At 43.6% G+C, this 19,661-nt stretch overlaps 1 protein-coding gene across 1 annotated transcript; it reads right to left on the bottom strand.

Annotated features, from left to right (window-relative positions):
- Positions 1 to 4,946: 4,946 nt before the first annotated feature.
- Positions 4,947 to 7,067, bottom strand: CCDC185 (coiled-coil domain containing 185). The gene has a single exon (XM_039530465.1). The coding sequence runs from the start codon at positions 7,050 to 7,052 to the stop codon at positions 5,115 to 5,117; it is 1,938 nt and encodes a 645-aa protein (XP_039386399.1). The 5' UTR covers positions 7,053 to 7,067; the 3' UTR covers positions 4,947 to 5,114.
- Positions 7,068 to 19,661: the final 12,594 nt, after the last annotated feature.

The following is a 19,661-nucleotide window of genomic DNA, read 5'->3' as shown; positions in this document are numbered from 1 at the left end:
ATGTTTAACAGTACAGTTGTGATTAACTTTTTTAATCACTTGACAGGCCTAGTATATATACTAGGAGGAGAGCCTGGGATCACTAAGACCTAATTGGCTGACGAAGTCTAGCTGGGGGAGGAGCTGGGCTGGGTTTATAAAGCCAGTGACAGGAAGGGGGCTGCAGGGAAGTAGTTAGCAATCATTCCTTGGGAGAAGGGATGTGTGTTTGAGGCTACACGGATCAGTAGTCTGTAGTTACTCCCTGGGAGGAGGGAGTTTGAGCTGGTACACCTGGTGGGGTGGGGATGACTAGAAGCTGTGGGAAAGAGCAACAGGGTCTGAGGGAACCCAAAGTTGTCCCTGAACTGGAGTAGTAGGTGGGCCCAGATTCACTATTGGCCACTGGGAAAGTGGTACCATCAGGGTAGTGCCATAGTGGTGACTGTTTGTGTGGAAGGATTTTGGGTAATCCGAGGAAGGTAAAACCACACCGTGGCTCAGCCCTCCAGCTGGGTCCCTAAGAGGAGTCAGCGAATCCTGCAGTGAGAGATTAGCTGCAGAGGGTGAAAGAGACAGTGTGATAGAGTGCAGCTGCAGGAAGGGGCATTAGCCTCACACAGAACCAGAACCACCAGGAGACAGTGCCATCAAGCATTGAGTAGAGCCCTATCACAGGACCCTTCAGGAGGGTTGGTATTTTGTACAATGAAACCCACAAAATTCTGAATGGAGGTGGTGCTGTCTTGTTTTTCATAATTCTTCAAGCATTATCAAGGCATTTCCTTTTTTCTCTCTATTATGATATGTATTTTTATGTCTAGCATGCTGTGAATGTTAAAATGTTTTGCATTTTAAAAATCAAACATACTATAAGAAAAATATTAATTCAAACAGGTAAATGCAGTAGGACAGAGGTTATACAGTAAGAAAAATCACAACATTTAATGATTTGATTCACTGGCCCAGAAATTTTATAAAAATATATATTTTATAAAAATATAAACTAACTACTGACCAGTTAGTTTAATTTCTGTGCCAGGGAAGATAATGGAGCAAGTAATTAAGGAAATCATCTGTAAACACTTGGAAGGTGGTAAGGTGATAGGGCAGGGGTCGGCAACCTTTCAGAAGTGGTGTGCCGAGTCTTCATTTTTTCACTCTAATTTAAGGTTTTGTGCCAGGCAATACATTTTTATAAGGTCTCTTTCTATAAGTCTATAATATATAACTAAACTATTGTTGTATGTAAAGTAAGGTTTTTAAAATGTTTAAGAAGCTTCTTTTAAAATTAAATTAAAATGCAGAGTCCCCCTCTCCCCGACTGGTGGCCAGGACCTGGGCAGTCTGAGTGCCGCTGAAAATCATGCCGCTGAAAATGCCTTCGGCATTCGCGACATAGGTTGCCTACCCCTGTGATAGGGAATAGCCAGCATGGATTTGTAGAGAACAAATCATGTTAAACCAATCTGATAACTTTCTTTGATAGGATAAGAAGTCTTGTGGATAAGGGGAGAAGCGGTGGATGTGGTATACCTAGACTTTAGTAAGGCATTTGATACGGTCTCGCATGATATTCTTATCAATAAACTAGTCAAATACAACTTAGATGGGGCTACTATAAGGTGGGTGCACAACTGGCTGGATAACCATACTCAGAGTAGTTATTAATAGTTCCCAATCCTGCTGGAAAGGTATAACAAGTGGGGTTCCACAGGGGTCTGTTTTCGGACCGACTCTGTTCAGTATCTTCAACTACTTAGATATTGGCATAGTAAGTATGCTTATTAAGTTTGCAGATGATGCCAAACTGGAAGGGATTGCAACTGCTTTGGAGGATAGGGTCATAATTCAAAATGATCTGGATAAATTGGAGAAATGGTCTGAGGTAAACAGGATTAAGTTTAATAAAGACAAATGCAAAGTGCTCCACTTACGAAGGAACAATCAATTTCACACATACCGAATGGGAAGAGACTGTCTAGGAAGGAGTGCGGCAGAAAAGGATCTAGGGGTTATAGTGGACAACAAGCTAAATATGAGTCAACAGTGTGACGCTGCATTAACAGGTGTGTTGTGAGCAAGACACAAGAAGTCATTCTTCTGCGCTACTCTGTGCTGGTTAGGCCTCAACTGGAATATTGTGTCCAGTTCTGGGCACCACATTTCAAGAAAGATGTGGAGAAATTGGAGAGGGTCCAGAGAAGAGCAACAAGAATGATTAAAGGTCTAGAGAACATGACCTATGAAGAAAGGCTGAAAGAATTGGGTTTGTTTAGTTTGGAAAAGAGAAGACTGAGAGGGGACATGATAGCCGTTTTCAGGTATCTAAATGGGGTGTCATAAGGAAGAGGGAGAAAACTTATTTATCTTATCCTCTAAGGATAGAACAAGAAGTAATGGGCTTAAACTGCAGCAAGGGAGGTTTAGGTTGGACATTAGGAAAAAGTTCCTAATAGTCGGGGTGGTTAAACACTGGAATAAACTGCCTAGGGAGATTGCGGAATCTCCATCTCTGGAGATATTTAAGAGTAGATTAGATAAATGTCTATCAGGGATGGTCTAGACAGTATTTGGTCCTGCCATCAGGGCAGGGGACTGGACTCGATGACCTCTCGAGGTCCCTTCCAGCCCTACAATCTATGAATATATTCATTTCTGATAGTATTCTAAAACTAATGAAGTTTTATTCTAAGGTGGTCTACTACATCTTGTTTTACAATTTGAAGTTTCAGTAGTATTCAACCTGATGCAAATATTGCTTCACATCACAAAACTCTACATCTACATCTAAGTGCTTTAGAAGTATTCAGAATATTTTGATATAAAAATCAAATAATCCACTGGTTTCTAGAAGAGTAAAATATGTTATTCAGTCTTTAAAGCACTTAATATATTTTACATTAGTAATTCCATTTAAAACTGTTTCCAATATAGTTCCTTTTACATTTTCTTAGCCTAAAGCTACTAATTGTACAATGTAGGAACAACAAAATTATTCCACATATTAAAATATAAACAGAATATTTCCAAAATGATTACTGTTTTGGATTATTTAGCTATTACTAGAATTAAATTCAGTTTTTGAATTATCTGGAGTATTTATGTGAGATTGATTGATTAAATGTTTGAGAACTAAAACTGACCATTTGTAATTTTACCAATGGGAATAACTCATAGTGTTCGCGAAGTGGAAGGCCTTCTGTATCATTACCAGTCCTTTACCATATGGCTTTCTACTGATTGAAGTAGCATTCATATGGCAGAATTATGTTTAAAAAAAGCTGTACCCAAATTTGTTCAGTGCTTTAAAAGCTCAGCTAAGAGGAAATACTGTACAACATAATATACAAACTTTACATTTTAATTGAAAGCTTAGATTTTCAAATACACACAGCATTCCCGAGCCTCCTATTGCCATTGTTTAAAATAGCTTCTTGGAATACTCTATTGCCAGAAACTGCATCTCAAATGTGTTTGTCAGTTTTTTAAAACCAACATAATAATGTGCATAACTACAGGAAATGGACAAGAGCTGCATTTTAGATTGCATTAAGAGCTCAGTAAATGTCCAAAATGGAACTTTAGCTGTGTTTCAAAAGCAATACAATTAATTAGAAATAAAACCATATTCTGTTCTCAGAAAGTGAAAACTAGAAGCTGAATGTTTGTTTGGACATGGTGGGAAAGCATCCAAGCCCACTTCAATGGGGCTAGGATTTCACCCCTTCCATTTTTAATATAATTCAATGTTCTGAAACCTTACGTGATATGAAGCATTTTTGCCAAGTGAATCAAGTTGAATCCTATTCAAGATGAAAGCACTTAAATTTGATGCCTTTGGGCACCCTTTTGCTGAAGTATGACACATTTGGGACAGTGGACGTATGGCAGTCCCTTAACCAGATTGTAAATGAGTGACTTTAAAATCTGGTATAGGAGGGGTGAAATCCTAACCCCACAAAAGTCAATGGGAATTTTGCTACTGACTTCAGTTGCATCTGGATTTCACCCCACATACTCTATTGGTAAATATTTTTCTTTATATATTGATCAGTAGCATTCTTTCTAGTGTCAAATCAGTACTGGTGAAAGATTGGGGTAGGGGAGGATGGTTTAAGTCTCTAACATTAGCCATACATCTAGTCTATCAAATGCAGATATGATAGAATAATAGCAGTTTTTTTAAGAGCCACACTCAAATGTGTTCAGTGCTTGAAAAGTTCAGATTTTAAACGGTCAAGGAAATAACCAGACACCAGAAATAGAAATAAAGAAAATGTTTGGATACATGCATGTTCAGTATGAAAGCAACCAAATCTTTATACAATCAAGGCCAGATCGTCTATCTGTCAATGTGTGGAACTCCCTATTGAAATGAACATCTTTTATATATTAAAAAAAAAGCATATGGCTCACAGTGAGAACTAAGTGAGAACTCGACTGTATCCAAACACTATCAGTCTCAAAATACCTGCATCCATAGATTGTTTAGATCTGGCATGATTCATGTTTAACATACTTATGTAATGGTTTCTCACCAAATATATGGTATGATCAGGGTATTTACTAAGTGCTTGAAGGCAGAAAAAAACAAGTTACTTAATATTTGTGGATGTTGCATTATTCAGTTCTTGGAATCTTGGAACCTAGACCTTTGTTATTATGCGTTTATGTAGCATTAATACTGTAAGGTGCTTTACAAATGCAGACTAAGACAAGGTATCTGCCCATGTTTTCACAGTGTGCCTGCAATTAGATAGCATTTGTGCTTTTTTAGGAACCTTTTCTGGATTCCATCAAGATCTACCTTCTACATTAATCAGTTAAATAGTATAGATTCCAGGTGACCCATTTTCAGTTTATAAACAGAATACAATTGCAAAATGGTGCACTTAAATAAACACTGCAATGCTTTAGGCCATAATTCTATTGAAAATGATCAGTGCATTTGAGACACACCCAGGTTAAGGGTGAAACCATTTTAGTGTAATACAATGCAGAATTCTAGACAAGCCACAAAATGAATGTATTGCAAGCCATCATTTTAGCACAAGAATGATTGCAATTTTTCTTTTTAAGTCTTACTAGATCCCTTTATGAAGACTTGCATTGTGATGGACTTCTAAACTCATCTAGTCAAATGAATGGCTGTTAATCAGTTCTCTCACTTTTTCTCTCAGGTCATAAGATGCTCTGGCTATTTTTCTAGAGTCTTCAACAGCAGCTTCCTTGTCCCTTAAAATTCTATTGCTTTTTTCATCTTTCCTTTTGATGGCTTCCTGAATTTCCTGTAGGTGACATTTTTCATCATCTTCAACTTTTTGTTTTCTAAAGTGGTGGTTCATTTCTTTTAAATAGTTACTTTCCTTGCTATGCTGTGCTTTGTCTTGGATATTTTTAGACATAATTTCTCGGGCTTGCTGGATCTTCATCTCCGCTATCTGCAGCAACATATTTTTACGCTTTCTTTTTTCTTCCTCAGTCTCTTTTGCTCTAAACTTGGCCAATAGGCCTTGTTCTTCATCCCTTAGAGATTTTTCTTTTAATTCTTTGTTCCTTTCTTCCATCAGCTGATCAAGGATTTCTTGAGATCTTTGAAGCTTTTGTTCTATAGAAAGCCTCTTATAAAGCTCATCGGCTTTGACTTGGTGATCCATTTGCGCTTTCAGGGGCCTGTGTCTGTTTTTTTCATATTGGTTCAGATCTTGACTCCTTTTCTTCCCCTCCATTTCTTTCAACAGTCTTTTTTCAAAGGCCTGCGCCATTTTTTCCTTTAATAGATTATAGTTGTACTGCTTAGCATTCTTCTCAGCTAGTCTTTTCTCTCTCAGTTGCTTTTCTTGACAGCGTTTCCTGTACTCAGCCTGGACTTTAGTTCTTTCACGTTTTTCCTTCCGCCTCATTTCTTGCTCCTCCGCTACTTTTTCCCACTTCTTGTGCTGTGACATCATTTCTTTCTCTCTGGCCTTCAAAAGCTCTTGCTCTTCTAGCCTGAGCCTGGCTTTCCTGTGCTCTTTGTCCCTTTGCCACTTCTCCAGGCTTTCAGCAAGATGGTGCTGCCTTTCTTTTTCCAGTTTTGATTTGATCTTCTTCTCCCTCCCTCTCATCTTATCCCAGGCATCAGAGGTCTGCAGCTGCCTCTCTTTCAGATCCTGCTCCTCCCGATGCCTGGCCATCATCAGAGCTGCAATCTTTCGGTCCCTTTCAGGGATTAAGTCCTCATATCTCTTATCAGTTAGATCATGGACGCTGACCTGGGGCTCTCTCCTTCTTGATCTCGGGGGATGGTGGACGCGGTGTTTGTGGTAATTGTTTTCAGCCTGTGTACCCTCTTCATCCTCATCTTCATACTGTCTGGCAAAGGAGTGCATCAAGTCACTCAGGCTTGGGCTGCTCTCACACGCCTCCTGCCAGCCCTCGCTCTTGAGCTCTTTCTTCCCGGGCTTGCTGGGGGCGGCCTCCAGCTGGCAGGAGGAAGAGGAGGCGCAGGCGGAGAGGGGCTTGCTGGCCTCCGAGATGAAACCTGGGCCATACTCCCGGGACCTCTGCACAGGGCTGGCCCACTGGTCCTCCCTGAGCGCCTCGTCCAGCCGGCTGCCCCGGCCCGAGGGGCTGCTGTCGTGGTGCCCCGGGCAGTCCCCCCGGAAGAGGCTGGTGCAGGAGGGGTTCAGGGAGGTCGCATACCCTTCCCGCGCCGGCGGCACATGGCGCTGCCAGGAGGAGGAGCGGCGTGACTGGTGGGGGACCCGGCTCTTCTGCCCCTTCCTCAGCCCCGCTTTCTGGTACGTCGGGGCCGGGATGCAGCCCCCTTCCCCGCCCGCCGTCTCCGGCTCCGAGCCGTACGGGTCCAGGTAGTGCGGCGGCGAGAAGCGGCCCGAGCGCGGCCGCGCCATCTCCGAGCCGGGCGCGGGGCAGCGGGGCTCGGCGCGGGGGAAGCTGCGGGGCGCGGGCGGCTTCTTGCTGCCTCTGTAGGACGCTCGGTCACTCAGGGAGACGCCCGCGGGGAAGCGCCCGCCGCTCTCGGCCCCGAGACACCGCCCCGGCCCTCGCCGCCGCCGCGGCTGCTGCATGGCCCGGCTCCTGCCCCGCGGCGCGTCAGCACAGTGACCGCCGCGCCGCGTCACAATGGGCCAGCAACTTTTAGCCCCGCGCCCGCCTCAACCCGCCACCCGCAGCCACCCCGCACCTGCCCCAGCCCACCACACACAGCCACCCGCTCCACCCAGCTCAACCCACCACACACACCCTGCACCTGTCCCAACACTGCCCCAGCCCACCACACACAGCCACCCGCTCCACCCAGCTCAACCCGCCACACACACCCTGCACCTGTCCCAACACTGCCCCAGCCCACCACACACAGCCACCCGCTCCACCCAGCTCAACCCACCCCACACACCCGGCACCTGTCCCCACACTGCCCCAGCCCACCACACACAGCCACCCGCTCCACCCAGCTCAACCCGCCACACACACCCTGCACCTGTCCCAACACTGCCCCAGCCCACCACACACAGCCACCCGCTCCACCCAGCTCAACCCACCACACACACCCTGCACCTGTCCCAACACTGCCCCAGCACACCACACACAGCCACCCGCTCCACCCAGCTCAACCCGCCACACACACCCTGCACCTGTCCCAACACTGCCCCAGCCCACCACACACAGCCACCCGCTCCACCCAGCTCAACCCGCCACACACACCCTGCACCTGCCCCAACACTACCCCAGCCCACCAGACACAGCTTCCCCCTCCATCCATCTCAGCCCATCACACACACCCTGCACCTGTCCCAACACTGCCCCAGCCCACCACACACAGCCACCCGCTCCACCCAGCTCAACCCGCCACACACACCCTGCACCTGTCCCAACACTGCCCCAGCCCACCACACACAGCCACCCACTCCACCCAGCTCAACCCGCCACACACACCCTGCACCTGTCCCAACACTGCCCCAGCCCACCACACACAGCCCCCCCTTGCACCTGTCTTAACCCACCATGCACAGCCACCTCATACCTGCCACCGCACAGCTCATAGCACCTGCCCCAGCCCACCCCACTCAGTCCCCCAGCACCTGCCCCAGCCCAGCACACACAGCTCCAGCCAGCACCTGCCCCAGCCCACCACACTCAGTCCCCCCCGCACCTGCCCCACCCCACACAGCTCCAAGCAGCTCCCTCAAACCACCACACAGACCCACTACCATCTGCTCCAACCCCACCAGCACCTGCTCCAGGCCCACCACACACAACCCCCGCACAAGCACCTGCCAACCCATCACACAGCCCCAGCACTTGCAAAACCATCAAACACAGTTATCCACCCACAGTAGCACCTGCCCAACCTTGCTGACGGTGATGGACCCGAAGGCATATGGGCTGCTGCATGTTCCATTTTCTCCATCTATGTCCAGAGATGCCACGTATGCATCAATTACTGAAGCAATGCAGGAACATCTCTCCCCTAGCTCATTGATGAAAGCAGAATGATACTGGTTACATCAGTGACACCAGGGAAGTGTAGAGTCAGTAGCATAGTTCATGGCTACTCAAAGGAAGTTGTCAAAGCACTGATAGCTTGAACAAACATTAAGTGATGCACTGCATGACCAATTTGCCTCTGGATTATGCAATGACCAGTATCAGTGATTACATTAAAAAACGGCTGAGTTGGAGTCTCTGAAATTTAGTATGAACTGAGAAGTTCACTTTCTGAACTGGTGAGACAGAAGATCATGGACTGAAAGAAATTTCCATGTGGCCATTGTGCATAAACTACACATGCTGAGAAAGATTGCAGGGCATGCCAGGTCATCTGCAAAAAGTGCCAGAAGAAAGGATACATCACTGTGACCTGTTGCACAGTTCAGTGACCACCACCACAGAGTAACCATCCATCCAAGAAGGCACCTATTAAGACTGAACGTAGGAAAGGACTGAAGTCAGGAATTCAGGAATGTGAAGACAGAGCTCTAGTGACACTGACCAAGACCTAGTACTGCACATGTTATCAGGAGTCGGAGATGGAATCTGGGTGATACTCTTGATCAAGAGTTCCTACCAGAATGGGGGTTAATACTGGAGGTGCCATCTCACTGATTTCTGTATCTACCTATTTCCAGACATTGTCACAAGTTCTTCTGAAAGAAATCTCTGTAGTTTTGAAGACTTGTATGTCTTGGAACTAACTTTTCTAAGGTATACTCCAAGTGAAAGTTCAATCCAATGGGCAATAAGATGTTTTACTTTCTTTCAGATACATACAAGGGTATCAACCCTTATTTGGCAGATCCTGGTTTAAGCTAAGGTGAACAGAGATCAAGGTGATCAAAAAAGCACCTTGAAACTTTCAGAAAATACTGGACGGACATGTCAAATATTTGAAAAAGAACTTGGGACAGATAAGTAATGTATCCGTGAAGCTCACTATTGAGTCTGACAGGCAGTCAAAATATTGCAAGCCCCAGAATTGTGCCTTATGCTCTGAAGCCTCTGGTGCAAGCTGATTTGAACCATTTAATGAACACCAGAGTCTTGCCACCAATTTCACATAGTGAATTGGTTACATTCATCAAACGATCAAGAAGGATGGCTCAGTCCAAATTTGTGGAGCAATCAAAGCGACACGGAATCCATTTTATATTCAGACCAGTATCCATTATCTTGTATTGAAGATTTGTTTGCTTCTCTCAGTGGTGGACAGTGTTTCAATAAATTGGATTTGCTCGATTCACACCTACAAATGGAGATTGATCCAGCATCTTGCAACTGTCTCACAATCATTGTGCAAAAAGGCTTATTTTGGTACAACAGGAGGCTTTTAGGTAGCACATTTGTACGTGCTGTGTTCCAGAAAGCAATGGATGAGATTTGAAGAGACTGAATGGAGTTTGCAGCTGTTTGGATCACATCCTTATTACATAAAAGGATCAAGAGGATCATCTTTGAAATTTGGATGCTGTCGTGCAACATTTGGAAGACCTTGGACTGAGTACATTGATGCAAATGTGAGGTTTTTCAAATATTCAGTTGAATACTTTAGACATGTAATTGATGCTATGAGCTTAAGGAAATTATTAGAGAAAGAGAAGGCAGTTCTTGAAGTGCCCTCTCCAGAGAATGTCACAGTTACATTCATTCTTAGGACTGCTTTACTACTACAGTAAATTTCTACATATTTTGACACCTTTACATGAACTGTTACAAGCAAAGAAAAAATGGAAATGGACTAAAGGATGTACGTGTGTATAGAAGGACTCAAAAGAAGCTGACATCAGCTGAAGTTTTATGCACTTTGATGCCTTGCTACCATTGCAATTGGCTTGTGATGCTTCACTATATGGAGTGGGTGCAGTTCTTTTCCACATTTTCCCTTATGGCGTTTAGAAACCCCTTGCCTTCGCGTCATGAACACTCACTGCCCCTGAGAAGAACTATGTGCACATAGAGTGAGACGCTCTCAGCATTATCTTCAGAATTGGGAAGTTCATACCTATCCTTAAGGTAGACATTTTACTTTGCTGATAGATCATCACCCTTTACTTTCAATTTTTAGACTGAAACATGGTATTCCATTATTAGCTGCTGCTCGTATGCAATTATGAGGATCGCTACTTTGAGATCATTCCTATACTGTTCAATTCGTTAAAGAGACTCTGTGCAAAAGTGTTAATGGGCAGTCACTCCCAAAATTTGAACACACTGTTTTATATCAATTTGATAGCAATATATAACCTAGCTCAGACATCTACAAAGAAACCACTAAGGATGATGTGCTTTCTCTTGTGACGGGAATGGTATTACAGGATACAGTGTTGAATCATAAGAAATTCCCAGTTGACACAATTCATGTCATGCAATCATGATACACAGATAATTCATGTTGACATCTTATGGGGAAGGCAAGAAATCATTCTGAAATCACTTCAATCTCAGGTTTTAGAAGCTCTTCACAACTGTCCTTTTGGCATTGCAAGGATGAAGGCCATAGCCTGGAGTTAGGTCCTCTCAATATCTTTGTTGAAGTGCTACACTACTTGTTGGCAAATGCAGCATGATTCTGGCCCAGCTCATCTACACCCTTGGTTGTAGCCTCAGTGTCCTTGGACACACATTCACATGGACTCTGCTGGATCTTTAGGAGATTATGTTTTTGGTCATAGTCAACACCCATTCAAAATGTCCAGACGTTTAAATGATTTCTGCTGCAGAGACAATTGGACATCTTTGTACCTTGTTTAGCCAATTTGGTTTACCATTACAGTTGGAGATTGACATTGTACCTCATTTCTGTTCTAAAGAATTTCAGAAGTTCCTAGTTTCAAATGGAATTCAGCACCAGTACTCTGCTCCTTACTCTCCTGCTATGAACAGACTAACAGAACTCTTTGTAAAAACACTTGAGTCAGTTGCCTTAAGACCTAGCAAGTCTATTTTGAGCCATCGGCAGAAACAGGACCATTTCTTGCTTGTCTACAGAAACATACCACATGCTACTCTCCTGGAGTGACCTGCAATTCTTTTCTTGAAGCAATCTTTGCATACCTGTTGGGACTTGCACCATCCTGATATGACACATGGACCACCTGCAGTCTTGGCAAGTACCAGAGTCCAGGGATGTTAAAGTAGGACTTTCTATTCCTCCAATTGAACCTCCTTCCATTACAACTCATAATTTTGATGTGGTAGGAGAAATTTTGGTACCAGATCCAGTTGATTCCTTACCACCAACTGTTCCTGTTCAGGACACTGCCACACCACCATCCCAAGAGAGTGAGAACTATTTGTGTGCCTTTACATCTAGGTTTTTAGTTAGTGAGTTGCTGTTCCAGAGCAGACAAATCTTTGCAATTTAAAAGTCTCTGGTAGTCCACTTGCAACTTTTAGTTAGGTTATACAGTCTTAGTGTTTAGCCATGTAACCAATAAATTATATGTATTTGGAAAGTTTTTATAAGTAGGTTTGGAGGAATGTGATGCCCTGTCCTTTTAAATGTTTTAGCACTTTCCCCTCCCCACTGCAAAGCCTCACTTTCGTGTTAGTTTCAATTTTGCAGCTAGAACAATAAAGTGAATAGAAACAGGTGTGTGCTGTATCTCCTTCTCTGCTGAGTACAAACATAACATGCAGAATTCCTCCTTTGGCCACACTTCAGCTCTCTGACTGTATACTGTCAGTGCAGGCTACAACTGACTGTTTTGTGCTTGTATGATGCCAACATGGCTGCTTCTCCATCAGAGGTCACTGTTTTGTCTGCAGCACCTCCAAAATTGCAGCTGCCTCCTCCTTTTGTTTTGATGTTTTGTTGCATACTCCCCCTCTCTTGCTGGCCAGCCCATGCTACTCCTGCAGCAAAAGCAGCACCCTAGCACCTTGTTTCTAGGTGAACCTCTTTTCTTTTGTTCTTGTTCAGGCAGTGAGAATACTGGACACTCATGGGATAGAAGATCTTCATTGCCATTGTTATAGTTGGACCCAGCAGAGAAGGAAATAAGGGGAGCTGATTTAAACACAACTATGTCTATCTGCTGCGGTGACTCTTATTATTCTGGCAATAAACTGGAACAAATGAAAGTCAGGCTCTGCAGAGAGTTCTTTGAAAGGGGCAGAACATCCACAAAGATGAGGACTATATGTTGGAATTTACTTGTTTTCTTGGTTCATTTGAGAGTCTGTGTAGTGAGAAGAGCATTGGGGTGCTAAGCTCTTAGTGGCCAGTTAGGGTGACCAGACAGCAAGTGTGAAAAATCAGGATGGGGGTGCGGGGTAATAGGAGCCTCTATAAGAAAAAGAGCCAAAAATCAGGACTGTCCCTATAAAATTGGGACATCTGGTCACCCTGTGGCCAGTGTTTTTAAAGGAGGCAGTGTTTTGAATTAGCTGAAGGCTTTTTTAACTTCACATTCTCATTCCAAAGTACAGTGAGAACAGATTAGACATCATGAAGCTGTGGATGACTGACCAGCTTATCAGTCTACAGTTAAGGGGCACAACTTTTGTTACAAACCCCAATTGGAAAAGGCCACATTTTTACATATATTTCTATCAGTGAGCCATTTTAAAATATATTTTCATAATATTAGAATATTTGGTTTTGCTCTGTATTGACAGTCACTGCACTGTAGGTATTGCACTGTGTTTTAACATTCTCAAACTTTATTGACTTTATTTCCTATTTTCTTTACTCAAAGAAGCCTGGGTATAATCAGAAATCTGTGCTGATTTGTAATTGTGCATTAACTTTAGACTCACCTTTTAGGCCATTTGGACACTACATGCCTACATCAAAACTTTGACTGGGTTTACTTATATAATGTCCTGTTTAAAGTATGACTTGAAAACTGCTGCTTTCTGGGTTACACTGGTATGTCTCTTATTCGTGCAATTTGTTATGTGTAGAAAACTCAAGTGAACAGTATCACATATTCATCACCCTGCCTTGTGTACGTACAACACTCTCGTCTGGTAGCAGATAGAATGTTTCATAATAAACTGATTTCTAGTCACTCTTTAAAGTGACAGATAATTTGCTCTTTGGGTTATTATTTAGCATCTGTTAGACATAATGTACTTGAGAGCATAGAGCATGTACAGAATAATGTAAATGAAAGCAGACAGCCTTCTAAAAAATGTCCCAGTTCATAAAATGAATTATGAAAATGCAACCTATGCAAATGAATTACTGAAAGGACCAATTGCATTGTATAGATTTCAGTAAAAGTCACACACAAACAGGTGAAGGAAAAATAAACTACTTCTGTTAGGCATAGATATTATAAAGTTTTTTTGTTGGTTTTTTTTTTCAAAATTTGATAAAGTCTTTATAAATACTATATATTCCTTCTTATCCAAATAGCATGGGGAACAATCAGCTTAGGCACTGCAAGCCTGAGAGGTGGGAGAAGTGAAGCAGTGATGGCATGCTCTGGGAGGAGGCGGAGCAGGGGTGAGCTGGGGCGGGGAGTTCCCCCCCCACTTGCTGCAGGCGGCTCTCCTCGCGCCCCCCTGCCCCAGCTCCCTCCGCCTAAATGCCGGCGGTGATCGGGGTGGCTGAAGATCTGGCCGCTGCAGTTGCTGCCGAAGAAAATGCCGCCCCCCCAAATCCTAGTGTCCTAGGCGATGGCCTAGGTCGCCTAATAGGTTGCACCGGCCCTGTCCAAATCCCTTCCTTGTTCCCCAGCATGAGATATATGCTGCAGAGGGCATGTATCTTGTGCTGGTGGACAGGGAAGGGATCAGAGGTTTGGATAGGGTTTTCGGGTAAATGGGATTATACTATAGAATCATAGAACTGGAAGGGACCTCGAGAGGTCATCTAGTCCAGTCCCCTTCTCTCATGTCACGACTAAGTATTATCTAGACCATCCCTGACAGGTGTTTGTTTAACTTGTTCTTAAAAATCTCCAGTGATGGAGATTCCACAACCTCCCTAGGCAATTTATTCCAGTGCTGAACTACCCTGACAGTTAGGAATTTTTTCCTAATGTCTAGCCTAAACAGACCTTGCTACAATTTAAGCCCATTGCTTCTTGTCCTATCCTTAGAGGTTAAGGAAATCAATTTTTCTCCATCCTCCTTGTAAAAATCTTTTATGTGCTTGCAAACCGTTACCATGTCCCCTCTGTCTTCTCTTCTCCAGAATAGGCAAACCACATTCTTTTAATCTTCCCTCATAGGTCATTTTCTAGACCTTTAATCATTTTGGTGTTCTTCTCTGGACTTCAATTTGTCCACATCTTTCCTGAAATGTGGCACCCAGAACAGGACACAATATTCAGCTGAGACCTAATCAATGTGGAATAAAGTGGAAGAATTACTTCTCATGTCTTGCTTACAACACTCCTGCTAATACATCCTAGAATGATGTTTGCATTGTTGCAACAGTGTTATACTGTTGTCTCATATTTAGTTTGAGTGTAGATCAAAGTAATGGTTAGATGTATAACAGTATATTGGGTGTTTAAACTTCATGAAAACTATGAGATGTTATATGCATTGTTTTTACTTATCTGTTCCTGTTATAATGTAATAAACATTTACATTGTGTATACCCTTGTAACTAAATAACCCATCAAAGAAATTTTGTGAAATGATAATGAAGGACTCTTAACAGAAAATGCTAATATCAAAGCAATTGGCCATTATATATGATAGTCAAAAGACAAGCCCATGTGGGTAGCTTGTTAACTTATTCTGTCAAAAGAAGCTATAAATATGGATTCAAAGAAAGATCTTATGTCTCTTAACTATTTGGACTCTTACAGAGAAGTGCACCAGATGCAAAGTGGAGATCCCCAGAGACTGTCTGGTTACCTTAAAAGACTTTTGGGAAACTGTTTTTGGTGTACGATCCAAAGTACCAGTTGATTTAGGGTAAGTGACTGGTCTCTTGGGACTGAAAGAAACCTGATATGATATTATTTTTTGGTTTAAGTGGCCTTTTATCACAAAGTTCAGTTTGTCTGAGTGGCAAGATAGTCTGGAGAGACTAAGGGGACTGTCTGTGACTCTATGGTAAGACTGGTACAGTGATCCATGAGTTCACACTTGTTACTGGCTTGGTGAAATTTAACAGTCCACCATGAGGTAGGCACTCACAGTTGTGATCCATTCCAGACAGCATGACAGGTCCCATACACTGGGGACCTAAAAGACATGTATAGGAGCATGGTCAGCTATAACAATAGTACCAATGCCACCATCAGAGATAGAATGATCAAGTCTTATGACACTAAGAAATAGTCCAATTTTGGATATGTTGAATGAGCTGCAGAAAAGAAACCCTATAATCTCTGGCTGTAGGATTACCCAGCCTCCACACATCTTGTACACCTAAGTCAGCCATGTATGTATGAAGTATTATTATTTTTATATGGAGGTGGAGAAGATTTATCAATGACTGGGTCTAGAGCTTTGTAAAGTCTCAAGCTATAGTAGGATGGTGGCCCATTTCATTTATACTCAATGTTATGAAAAAAATATGGGATCATCCTGGTTTGGCCCATAAAGATTGGCAAATGATTACAGAATTGCCAATTTCTGCCTTGAGACCAGTAAATCTGTCCTCATTGTCAGACCTCAGAATATTAACTTTAAGCTTTTTATTAATATAGCAATGCCCCTCACTTTAGAATTAAAGCAACTAGAAATTGTGAGGCCAACCCAATCTCTATTCAGTTTAGAAGTTTCAAGTTTTGCCTGCCATGCTCCAGAAGAGGAGGGCTCCTGTCTCAGACTGAGAAAGTGGGACAATCAGCGAGTTATCTTAAGTGCCTATACACAAATGCAAGAAGCATGGGAAACAAGCAGGGAGAACTGGAATTCCTGGCACAGTCAAGGAACTATGATGTGATTGGAACAACAGAGACTTGATGGGATAACTCACATGACTGGAGTACTGTCATGGATGGATATAAACTGTTCAGGAAGGACAGGCAGGGCAGAAAAGGTGCGGGAGTTGCATTGTATGTAAGAGAGCAGTATGACTGCTCAGAGCTCCGGTATGAAACTACAGAAAAACCTGAGTCTCTGGATTAAGTTTAGAAGTGTGAGCAATAAGGGTGATGTCGTGGTGAGAGTCTGCTATAGACCACCAGACCAGGGGGATGAGGAGGATGAGGCTTTCTTCCGGCAACTAGCAGAAGTTACTAGATCGCAGGCCCTGGTTCTCATGGGAGACTTTAATCACCCTGATATCTTCTGGGAGATCTATACAGCGGTGCAGAGACAATCCAGGAAGTTTTTGGAAAGTGTAGGGGACAATTTCCTGGTCCAAGTGCTGGAGGAACCAACTAGGGGCAGAGCTCTTCTTGACCTGCTGCTCACAAACAGAGAAGAGTTAGTAGGGGAAGCAAAAGTGGATGGGAACCTGGGAGGCAGTGACCATGAGATGGTCAAGTTCAGGATCCTGACACAAGGAAGAAAGGAGAGCAGCAGAATACGGACCCTGGACTTCAGAAAAGCAGACTTTGACTCCCTCAGGGAACTGATGGGCAGGATCCCCTGGGAAAATAACATGAGGGGGAAAGGAGTCCAGGAGAGCTGGCTGTATTTTAAAGAATCCTTATTGAGGTTGCAGGAAAAAAACATCCCAATGTGTAGGAAGAATAGTAAATATGGCAGGCGACCAGCTTGGCTTAACAGTGAAATCCTTGCTGATCTTAAATGCAAAAAAGAAGCTTACAAGAAGTGGAAGACTGGACAAATGACCAGAGAGGAGTATAAAAATATTGCTCAGGCATGCAGGAGTGAAATCAGGAAGGCCAAATCACACTTGGAGTTTCAGTTAGCAAGAGATGTTAGGAGTAACAAGAAAGGTTTCTTCAGGTATGTTAGCAACAAGAAGAAAGTAAAGGAAAGTGTGGGCCCCTTACTGAATGAGGGAGGCAACCTAGTGACAGAGGATGTGGAAAAAGCTAATGTACTCAATGATTTTTTTGCCTCTGTCTTCACGAACAAGGTCAGTTCCCAGACTGCTGCACTGGGCAGCACAGCATGGGGAGTAGGCGACCAGCCCTCTGTGGAGAAAGAAGTTGTTCAGGACTACTTAGAAAAACTGGACGAGCACAAGTCCATGGGGCCGGATGCACTGTATCCGAGGGTGCTAAAGGAGTTGGTGGATGTAATTGCAGAGCCATTGGCCATTATCTTTGAAAACTCATGGCGAACGGGGGGGGGGGGGGTTCCCAGATGACTGGAACAAGGCTAATGTAGTTCCCATCTTTCAAAAAGGGAAGAAGGAGGATCCGGGGAACTACAGGCCAGTCAGCCTCACCTCAGTCCCTGGAAAAATCATGGAGCAGGTCCTCAAGGAATCAATTCTGAAGCACTTAGAGCAGAAAGTGATCAGGAACAGTCACCATGGATTCACCAAGGGCAAGTCATGCCTGACTAACTTAATTGCCTTCTATGAGGAGATAACTGGCTCTGTGGATGAGGGGAAAGCAGTGGATGTGTTATTCCTTGACTTTAGCAAAGCTTTTGATATGGTCTTCCACAGTATTCTTGCCAGCAAGTTAAAGAAGTATGGTCTGGATGAATGGACTATAAGGTGAATAGAAAGCTGGCTAGATCCTTGGGCTCAACCGGTAGTGATCAAAGGCTCCACGTCTAGTTGGCAGCCGGTTTCAAGCGGAGTGCCCCAAGGGTCAGTCCTGGGGCTGGTTTTGTTCAATATCTTCATTAATGATCTGGAGTATGGCATGGACTGCACTCTTAGCAAGTTTGCAGATGATACTAAACTGGGAGGAGTGGTAGATACGCTGGAGGGTAGGGATAGGATACAGAGGGACCTAGACAAATTAGAGGACTGGGCCAAAAGAAACCTGATGAGGTTCAACAAGGAGAAGTGCAGAGTCCTACACTTAGGACGGAAGAATCCCATTCACTGTTACAGACTAGGGACCGAATGGTTAGGAAGCAATTCTGCAGAAAAGGACCTAGGGGTTACAGTGGACGAGAAGCTGGGTATGAGTCAACAGTGTGCTCTTTTTGCCAAGAAGGCTAATGGCATTTTGGGCAGTATAAGTAGGGGCACTGCCAGCAGATCGAGGGACGTGATCATTCCCCTCTATTCAACATTGATGAGGCCTCATCTGGAGTACTGTGTCCAGTTTTGGGCCCCACACTACAAGAAGGATGTGGAAAAATTGGAAAGAGTCCAGTGGAGGGCAACAAAAATGATTAGGGGGCTGGAGCACATGACTTATAAGGAGAGGCTGAGGGAACTGGGATTGTTTAGTCTGGAGAAGAATGAGGGGGGATTTGATAACTGCTTTCAACTACCTGAAAGAGGGTTCCAAAAAGGATGGATCTAGACTGTTCTCAGAGGTACCAGATGACAGAACAAGGAGTAATGGTCTCAAGTTGCAGTGGGGGAGGTTTAGGTTGGATATTAGGGAAAACTCTTTCACTCAGAGAGTGGTGAAGCACTGGAATGGGTTACCTAGGGAGTTGGTGGACTCTCCTTCCTTAGAGGTTTTTAAGGTCAGGCTTGACAAAGCCCTGGCTGGGATGATTTAGTTGGGAATTGGTCCTGCTTTGAGCAGGGGGTTGGACTAGATGACCTCCTGAGGTCCCTTCCAACCCTGATATTCTGTGATTCTGTGAGACAACTATGTCAACATTCTCTTTTTTAAGCACTGAGTATATTTTTCCCTTTTTAATAAAATTATTAAAACTCTTTATATTTCAGGAGATGCATTTAATTATCAGGGCCATCATTGTTAAAATATACTGGATAAATTGCTTTGTGAATAAATGAGAAGCTGCAAATTTTCCTGCGCAGCATACAGTTCATGTATAGCTAAGCAGCAAAAGTTATATAATCCAGGGATAGGGTGTCACTTCTCAGTACATATTCTGCAGGAGAGAGGAGGAAATTGAGCATGGGAGGGTAACAGGAAGGGGGCAGATAGAGGAATTAAATAAGTTTAAAAAAAAGTGGAAAAGATAGTGGAGTGAGAAATGTACATTAGTGACGTACAATCAGAAATAATCTATTTAAAACAGTTCAAAAGTACACACTTGAAACCCAGAGGAGGTGGCTGCATCAGGTGAAATTTGGAGATCACCACATCCCCTTGGGTCCCAAACATTTACATGTATAGTAATTACCTATTACCAATACTTCCTTCATAGGTTAGTCCATAAGGAAGCACCACTAATAAAGC

Source organism: Mauremys reevesii, linkage group 3, assembly GCF_016161935.1.
Source record: "Mauremys reevesii isolate NIE-2019 linkage group 3, ASM1616193v1, whole genome shotgun sequence".
Taxonomy (NCBI): domain Eukaryota; kingdom Metazoa; phylum Chordata; order Testudines; family Geoemydidae; genus Mauremys; species Mauremys reevesii.
The sequence above is the reverse complement of the archived record's forward strand: the minus strand, read 5'-3'. Positions and strand labels throughout refer to the sequence as shown.